Below are 10,045 nucleotides of genomic sequence, written 5' to 3' on the forward strand. Positions count from 1 at the left end.
AAATCTTTAAAAAAAAAAAAAAAAAAAAAAAAAAAAAAGAAGCAACAGGACCAGGAGCAAAAGCCAGGTGTGCAAATCAAATCCCACCAGGAGACAGAAGCAGGAGGATGTCTGTGAGAGTCCCAAACTACAGCAGCCGTCTGCAGCGAACCGACCAACCCTGAAGACAAGGCCAGGCCACGGCCTCAGAGCTGGGCACGGTGGGGCACACAGTCTCAGCCCTCTGAGAACGGGGCAGGACATGGAGGGCTGGAGACCAGTCTGGCTATAATACAAGACCCAATCTCAAGAAAACAACAAAAGAAACCTGGTAGTTTGGGACAATTTTCCAGGATCAGGGGGGTGACTTGAAGCTAGGGGGCTGGAGAGATGGCTTCATAGTTAAGATCACTACTGCTCCTACAGAAGGCCTGGGTTCTGATCCCAGCACCCATGTGACAGATCATAACATAAACACCTGTGACCCCAGTCCCAGGGGATCCGATGCCCTCTGCTGGCTTCTGTGGGCACTGCATGCATGTGGTGAACACATAATTGAGCCTACACCCTAGATAAATGGTGACAACTGGTGGGTGCCTGCATTCTCCCCAGAAGGTTCCACTTGCTCCTGCCATGAACTGCAAACACCAGCTGAACAGTGTTCCGCCTTTAAATGCTTGCATCCCAGGATCTAGATCAGCAGTTCTCCACCTGTGGGTGCTGACCCCCTCAGGGTCACAGACCAGATATCCACTCCATTACGATTTATAACAGGGGCAAAATTTCAGTATGAAGTAACAACAAGAATAATGTTATGTTCGGGGGTCACCACAGCACGAGGAACTGTGTTAAAGGGCCGCAGCATTAGGAAGGTTGAGAGCAACGGTTCTAGATCCTGCCTAGATCACCAAGGATGGGCAGACACACTGTGGTCACAATCACCCCCGGCTCCCAGACCAGCACTTAAAGAACATGGATGTAGAGAGAATCTCCTGTGCAGTGTGTGGATACATCACCATCAATGAACACACACAGAACAACACCCATGGCCAACAGGAAAGCACACACTAGAAGGTGGGGGTGCAGTGTGTGGATACATCACCAATCAATGAAAACACACACACAGAACAACACCTATGGCCAACAGGAAAGCACAGACTAGAAGGTGGGGTATCCCATAAGCAGAGAGGATTCTGGGATAGAGCCAAGCACTGAAGATTCATCCCTGGACACAAAGGAGGAAAATTCATGAAAGCTGAGCAGGGGTGACCAGCCACGTGGCAGAACTCAGATTAGAACAAACAGATGAAGAGCGAGCCAACGCTACGGCCAAGGTGTCTGTAAACATGACAAAGGCAGAGACACTATTTCTGAGAACAGGGATGCAACTTACAATAAACACCCACAATACCGGGGGCGGGGGGCACAGAAACAGCCAATTCAAGGTTAGCACAGATGCCTTGAGAACAGGGTACGTGGAAGATTCCGGTGCTTATTGCCCCTTCCGACCTGATCTGGAATATCAGACAACTGAACAGAGGGAGCAGTGCCCTGCAAACTTTGGCTCAACTTAGAAAACAGAAAAGCAGCGACCACGAGAGCCACGCTGGGCTCCTTTACTGAGTCACCAGGCACAGGGACAAAGCCTCAATAGCTATGCAGACCCAAGAGGACGGAACCACAAGTGCCTCGCTCCAGGGACTGGACCTACATAAACATCAGGATCTGCACGTTTGCAGCAAATCCAGGCCAGAGCCCTGACCTGCTCCAGAAGGACACAGTCAGCAAAATGCAGACTGCTGAAAAGCACAGGTCAGAAAACCAGCGCTCTATGCCAGCTGCCCTGGAAGAACAGTGACAGGACCCAGACTTAAAAGCTGCTGTGCTGTTTTTAAATGGCAGTGCCCACCTGGTGTTTATTAGAGAGGCCCACGTGAGCGAGCAGCATCCTATAGTAAGAGACACGCGTGACCTGAAGGGTGTGAGGGAGGGAATGTGGGAGGCAGGGTAAGAAGTCACTGGCCCCCCTCCATCCACCTACCGCTACACTCTTCCAACACTGATGTTTTCGTGGAAGTTGTCTTGAACGGTAATGGGGTCAGCAGGGCTGGCAACAAAGAAACACATCAAACCTGTCTCTTCCGCAGCAGTTGGGACTCTCAGCTGCAGGCCCTGGCAGAGGTCTAACCTGTGCTCCTCTCCAGGAGCAGGCGTGTCCAGTCACCAGTCACCGGTCTAACAAGCACACACACAGAAAGCACACACACACAAGGACGCCTTTACTGGCACCACATTCAATACGCTCTCAGCTGCTTTCAAAAGCCCATGAGGAAAATGTTTAAATACTACAGTTCAGGAACTAATTTATCTAAACTATTCAGCTGATAAAGCATCCTAAACAAGGTTTTGGTCTACAGACAACAGATGAGTCTAAAAAACAAACCAAACAGCAAAAGAAGACACCAGGAAAGACAGGGAGAGAAGGGGGTGCTTCTCCAGGCTCCCCAAGGTGAGACTGGGACTCCTGGGGTTAATCTTTGCTATTCAGGGCAGCAGTGCCCCCCCCCAATGCCTCTGTCTAACCTTGTTAGTGTATTTGGTAAGTGCTGTGTCTTGAGACGTCTACATCTGTGATGAACACCATAACCAAAAGCAATCTGGAAGCAAGTGCTTCAGCTATGCAGTTCCTCAGCACGGCCCACCACTGAGGGGAGTCAGGGCGGGAGCCTGGAGGCAGGAGCTGACGTACAGGCTGGCTCACTGGCTCGCTCCTCGTGGTGTTCTCAACCTGCTTGCTTGTGGAACCCAGGCCCACATTCCCAAGAGTGTCACTGCCCACAGTGACCTGCACTCTCTCATATCAGTCATTACTTAAGAAGATGCCCACAGGCCAATCTGGTGGGAGCATCTTCTCAACTGATGCTCTTCCTAAATGCCTCGGGCTTGGGACAAGTTGACGTTTGTGATGGTTTGTGTATGCTTGGCCCAGGGAGTGGCACTATTTGGAGGTGTGGCCTTGTTGGAGAAGACGTGGCACTATGGGCATGGGCTTTAAGACCCTTGTCCCAGCTGCCTGGAAGTCAGTCTTCTGCTAGCAGCCTGCAGATGAAGATGTAGAACTCTCAGCTCCTCCTGCACTATGCCTGCCTGGATGCTGCCATGCTCCCACCTTGATGATAATGGACTGAACCTCTGAGCCTGTAAGCCAGCCCCAAGTAAATGTTGTCCTTGTAAGAGTTGGCTTGGTCAGGATGTCTGTTCACAGCAGTAAAACCCTGAGACAACACCAAACTAACCAGCACATACTGAGAACTGATCCAGGTCACCAATCTGTCTTAGAGGGAAAGTCACACTCAGGGACACAGACCTGAAAGGTGCCCCAAGGCAGCAGTTGGAGGCTGAAACAGGGATCAGCAGAGTCTAGGGCCCACATAGCACCAACGCTTTCTCAAAACACACCTTTTGGTGCTGCAGAGATGGCTCAAGTGGTTAAGAAAAATTGGCTATTACGAAGGACCTGGGTTCAATTCCTAGCACCTACATGGAGGCTCACAACCATTTCACTCCAGCTCCAGGTACACTGTCCTCTTCTGGCCAATGTAGGCCCTGTGTTTACACGGTGTGCAGACAGACATAAACGCACCCAGGTAAGTAAAACACCCACACGTGAAAAATAAAGGCTCTTCTTTAGCAGCAGAAGAAAACACCTTCCAGCATGGGCTCGGGACCAGTGCCTGCTCCTCCCCAACTTCCCGATCCCGCCTTATCCAGTTATCTGCAGTGGATGACAACACTTGCAGTGTGTGGTAGCTTGCTGCACAGTGGATGACAACAGTCCTTCCACCTTTTTTGGTAGGAGGTGCACAGTCAAATATCATTAATAAAATTATTAGAAAAATCATCTTACTTGCACCCGAATCTTCCCTACAGCTACCAAGTGTTGGTGAGTAGCCCCTCTCAAACAAGAAAGACAGGAAATGGCACAACTTGCTGGTGCACGGGCTTCTAAACAGCTCACCTCTCACAAAGCCGTATGGTATAATCCAATGAAGCCAACACTGCTGGGACTCCTACACGTGTGTGGGTGTGTGCGTGTGTGCACACAGAGCTGAGAGCAGGACGTGGGTCCCGTGGTTTGCGTCCCACCTCACCCTTGGGACTTACCATAACAGTGCAGTCCTCTGAGCCGCTGGCGATGACCTGATCGTTATGTGGACACCAGTCTATGTCCAGCACTGGTCCTGTGTGGCCACACACTGTAGGGTAGGATTTGTCAATTCGTCCCGTCTGAAAGAAGAGACAAATGGATCATGTAACACAGTGTGACATCAATGCATCAGCACCTGTCAGTCACTGCCACCCCAACCTCTGCCACTGTAGGTGATCACATTCACCCTCGATGCCAACTAGTAAGGACCACCCATCATCACCTCCAGAATCACTGCTAACGGCACTCCATCAGTTACAAGGACCTAAACTCCAGAACCAAACTATTTAGTCTGCATTAAAAACCAGGCAAAGAGAATTCGAAGTCTTTTTACCCAAGTACAATTCTATAGCAGCAACATTGTTGTAGACAAGTTCTACAAGGGGACCCTTGGTATTACTCAAAATGTAAAATATAATTCCCTTTTTGAAAACTGATTTTATTTTAAATTCTGGGGTCTGTATGTACAGAGGACCTGGAGGCCAGAGGCACAGGATCCTCTCTCTCTCCCCGCTGGAGTTGGAGCAGCTGTGAGCTGCAACCTGAACTCAGGTCTCCTCTGCAAGGTCAGTGCAAGCTCCCAACTGCCGAGCCCCTTCTCACATTTAATTAAGAGAACAAGCTATTGGAGCAAACATGCCTGCTAGTGGTGTTGGAAATAAAGGGAAAGCCACAGCTACCATGCGGAGGCTCGAGGGCGAGGCTGTAATGCCTCTGTCAGGTTGGACCGTACCACCCAGTTCCACATCCCAGTAAAGTTACCTGTTCCAATCTAACAAGTCAGCCTACCAATCTGGGATCAATTACGACAACTACTGTGTCAGCAACAGGCACACAGCGAGACCTCACTGTGTCCGCAACAGGCACACAGCGAGACCACACTGTGTGACCAATAGGTACACAGCGAGACCACACTGTGTCCACAACAGGCACACAGCGAGACCACACTGAGTGACCAATAGGTACACAGCGAGACCACACTATGTCACCAATAGGTACACAGCGAGACCACACTGTGTCAGCAACAGGCACACAGCGAGACCTCACTGTGTCCGCAACAGGCACACAGCGAGTCCACACTGTGTGACCAATAGGTACACAGTGAGACCACACTATGTCACCAACAGGCACACAGTGAGACCACACTGTGCCAGCAACAGGCACACAGCGAGACCACACTGTGCCAGCAACAGGCACACAGCGAGACCACACTGTGTCACCAATAGGCACACAGCGAGACCACGCTGTGTCACCAATAGGCACACAGCGAGACCACACTGTGTCACCAATAGGCACACAGCGAGACCACACTGTGTCAGCAACAGGCACACAGCGAGACCTCACTGTGTGACCAATAGGTACACAGTGAGACCACACTATGTCACCAACAGGCACACAGTGAGACCACACTGTGTCCGCAACAGGCACACAGCGAGACCAAACTGTGCCAGCAACAGGCACACAGCGAGACCACACTGTGTCACCAACAGGCACACAGTGAGACCACGCTGTGTCACCAATAGGCACACAGTGAGACCACACTGTGTCACCAATAGGCACACAGTAAGACCACACTGTGTCACCAATAGGCACATAGTAAGACCACACTGTGTCAGCAATAGGCACACAGCAGCTCTTTCCTTTCACTAGCAGGGATGGCGGCTGCAGGCTTCAGGGGCAGGCACGCAGCAGACTCCCTACCCTGTGTGACAGACGGATCCACACACCGGCGCTGCTCTCTGACTGCATCCATCGTCCTCCTCATCGGGATGGGCTTCTTGGCAATTTTTCAAGATAAGTAAACGCTGTTTGAAATCTGACTCAACCAACCACAGGGCTCTTCCGAGAGAGAGGGATGTGCTAACCTGACAAGCCCACGTGCTCAGCACCAGAGATGTGGGCCTGTATCCAGGACCCGCTGCTTAGAGGTTAGCCCAGGGGAAGCCAATAGCTCAGCACAGCTCAGCACATGCAGAATAGGGGGCAGCCATACCCATCTCCCAGGTTTATGGTGAGACTCCAACAAGAGAACATGTTTAGGGAAATCAAAAGACCCCATTATTGGGCTGGAGAGATGGCTCAGTGGTTAAGAGCACCCACCGACTGCTCTTCCGAAGGTCCTGAGTTCAAATCCCAGCAACAACTTGGTGGCTCACAACCATCAAGATCTGAAGTCCTTTTCCAGAGTGTCTGAAGACAGCTACAGTGTACTTACACACAATAAATAAATAAATAAATCTTTTTTTTTCTTTTTTTTTCAAAAAAAGATCGTATTATGGTGACCCGGGTAAGTACATTGAGATGACTGATGGCACCTTGGACAAAATGAGGGCTCAATAAAACCGTCACTGTCAGTTCTTCTAGTGGAGTACTCACATTACCCCATCACTAACTCACCGGTACAGGATAGTTGTGAATTTCTATTGACAAGACATGAGTACTAGAGCTGGATATGGAAGGTGTGACCCTGTGCTAACATAGGAACAAGTGATAGTGACAGTGTGTGTTGTCACAGCGCAGGCAAGGGTTTCTGCTGAGAAGGAATTATGCTGAGGTGTAAAGATTTCCCCTACCCTATGTCTATGGTCAAGGCTTCTTCAGAAATGACCCTTTTTGGGCAACAGTCACTAAATACTGGGCTGAGGACCTGGCTCAGAGGTAGAGTGTTTACCTAGCACCCACCAGGCCTGGGGCTTAGTCCCCAGCAGTGCAAACAATCAACAACAACAACAAGAAGAAAGAAAAGAAAAAGAAAACAGAGCCCATCGGCTGACACCACATCCTGAAAGAGTCTGGCAAAGAGCGATGGCATTCAGAACCACAACTGCCCAGGCCATCTCCCACCTGCGGGCTCTCGGCCACCTTCCTCAAGCTGTTGAACTTTACCCAGTTGTCCATCTGTAACAGAATGCCAATGACTTATTCTTTCCCATTAGATGTGACAACCAAGGGCCAGTGTGTGTCAGTGCCCAGAATGGGAAACACTTCAGAATTCAGCAAACACGGACTCGCCCTCCCGCATTTTCACTGGGATCCGTCCTATCACATGTGAGCGTGGAGGCCCCTGTACACACACATAAGCATTAGGGGATGTTAAACACACCGGCCTGTTCCTTCAAAGGATACTCGCAGAAGGCTAGGCGCTGATGTGCTGACCTTTGCTCTGTCCTCCTCTTGACCATTATCATGAGCTTGTCCATCTACAGAATCTAGAAGGTCCTATATGGAAGGTGTAACATATGGTCAACCTATAGAACCATCATGGAAGATGTTACATACAATTTACAGAGTTTCGATATAGCCAGGTCTTCTTCATCTTTACTGTGTACACAGGATTGAGTTAATTGTCCCCAGAGACGATTTCACCAACTTATGCTTGAATATGCAATAACAATCCATTCAGGGTCAGAATCCTGAAGTCTGAGCCACCATCAGCTACTTGTCATGTTGAACCACACCGTGACCTCTTGGATCGCTACTCTGCCAGACAGAGCCTGGTTGCTAGGCTGCTGGCAAGCCCCATCCACCGAGCCACCTCACTGGTCACCATTGATATTTTTTTCTCCATCAAAAGTTTTTCTGCTGAACTGTCTTATCCCACGCCTCACCCCGGCAAGCCCCACTTGACACTGTGACAGAAAACACAGCACTGAACTTGAACTCCCCGGAACAGCAGGTAGTATTGGTCTGGGCTATGTGGGGCTGCTGAGGAGAGCCAGACAAGTCGAAACTGACCCTGGAGTGCCAAGCCTAGTTAACTAGTTTATCCACACACGAGAAGTTTCTCTAGCTTAAACAGCACCAGCTACAAGCTAACAGGTAGGTGCCCACACGTATTCTTTAAGTGGGTGAGACCTCTGAGAATAAGCAGAATGTCTGCCATCCCCACCAGAGGCACAGCAGCCTGCAGCAGCAGAGGACCAGGCTGTATTCCCAGGATCCTGCCTGATGCTGAGGGACAGCTTGCACACTTCCGTTCTATTGAAACCCAAAATAGCAATAAGCAGGGCATGTGGCACTTTTAATCCCAGCACCCTGGAGGCAGAGGTAAGTGGCTATCTGTGAGTTCAAGGCTGGCCTGGCCTGTATAGCAAGCTCTAAGCAGCTAAACAGATATACAAACAAAACAAACCACAGCAAGTAATGATAATAACTAGTGCTTTCAGGGGTGGGCAAGACCACTGATCGTATGGAAACTTAGTTATTCAGAAATAAATGGAGGCACAGTACCCAAGAGGCAGCGATCTGAAATGTCACTGGCCATCAATGCCAGGCTTGGATAGGGAAAAAACTTTCCACCCGGGCATGGGCTGAGCAATGAGCACAACAGTAGCCTGTGATCGCTGGCAGCCGGCCATCAGAAACATGGTGTTAATAACACCGGATACTCTGCGAGCAGCTGCTTCCTCTGGCTGTGATGTCACCATAAATCCATCCAACACACACAGCAGCGTCACACCACAGCACTGCACAAAGGCACTGATCGCACACAGTGAGGCAGGCACAGGCAAAGGGAAGGATGGTGTTCTAAGTGCATGCAGACCGGACGGCAGCTCTCCTGTTCTCATGGTTTATAGCCTTCTCACCCATAACAAAGTCAGATTAAAGTACAGTCAGACTTTTACCAAAAGGTATATGCTATTAAGATGTGATGATGAGACCCAGCAAGACGGCTCGGAGGTGAGAGGTGCCTGCTGCCAGGCCAGGGAACCGGAGTTCAATCCCAGCAACCTCTGTAGCAAGTTACCTTCCGACCTCCATGTGTGTGTGCACTTGGTACCCACTGCAACTGGCAAACAAACAAAACAGTGTATCCTGCAGCACTCTGGTTACTCCAACAGTGGACTAATGTGTAAGGACAAGCAGACAGCACCAGGGGGACACAGGGAACTCGGGGCACACAGTCCGCATGCACCCCAAGACGCATATTCCTTTTCCATCCCATGGGCAATGAGGACCGTGTCTGCTCTGAGGGTCTGCTCCACACCCCGAGATGCCGCAGCTTACCTTAGCAGCATGTGCAAATAACAGTGAGGCATTTAAAGCCGTTTTCCCGGTATCTTTTTCTGACTAAAAAGTGACATTTTAAGGACTTCTCTCCAAGTTTTCAATTTTTATATATAATAATAATTTCATTTTACTAATGCTGCTTCATTAAGGGCAAGACACCTCAACCGCATTATCTGGACAGAGTATAAAATTGTATTTATTACTCGTGTGTAAGATGTGCGTGCACGTGAGTGGGTGTGCATGCCGCGGAGGTCACAGAGCTGGGGTGCGTAGCTGACTGGTCTGGATCCTGGGTCCAGCATCCATCCTTTTCTAGGATGGAAACTACAGCCATATGTGTTCTGAGCCTTCAATAAGGTTTTAATTCACTCACAGGGCACACCGTGCCTGTCTAGTCACAACCCCAAGTGGCTGAAATTACCGGGAGTTAACACGGTAACTGTAAAACCACCAACAAGATTCTAGAGGCTGTTCCAGGCCCTGGTTCATGAACACATGGGACAGTGGTGAAATGGGTCAGGACCCTGGCACACGCGCAGAGTACCTGACAGATCGAGTGGCCTGCTCTGAGCCAAGCAACATGAACCCAAGGGAAAATTCAGCCTCGGAGGCGTGCAGACAGCTGGCACAAGGCAGAGGTGTAAGGGCACAGTTTCCACGTGGCTGGCCCAAGCTGATGGTGACCGCTCTGAGCGTGCCCCAGCCAGTAACCCCCAGCCAGCAACCCCCAGCAGAGCGGTAAAGCTGAGGCCAGCACTCCCATGCGCTTTGGGTCTGGGGCAAGACCTTAAAATTTCAAACCAAGACTCAGCAGGGCCTTTAGAGAGAGAGAGAGAGAGAGAGAGAGAG

At 50.1% G+C, this 10,045-nt stretch overlaps 1 protein-coding gene across 1 annotated transcript in view; it reads right to left on the minus strand.

The window, feature by feature from the left end:
• The window catches only part of Coro1c (coronin 1C), a 67,386-nt gene that overhangs the window by 17,921 nt on the left and 39,420 nt on the right, over positions 1-10,045 (minus strand). The window contains exon 3 of the mRNA XM_021222587.2: positions 4,144-4,266. Coding sequence (XP_021078246.1) covers positions 4,144-4,266 — 123 coding nt within the window. The remainder of the gene's footprint in view (positions 1-4,143; positions 4,267-10,045) is intronic.

This window comes from Mus pahari, chromosome 23 (assembly GCF_900095145.1).
Source record: "Mus pahari chromosome 23, PAHARI_EIJ_v1.1, whole genome shotgun sequence".
Lineage (NCBI taxonomy): Eukaryota > Metazoa > Chordata > Mammalia > Rodentia > Muridae > Mus > Mus pahari.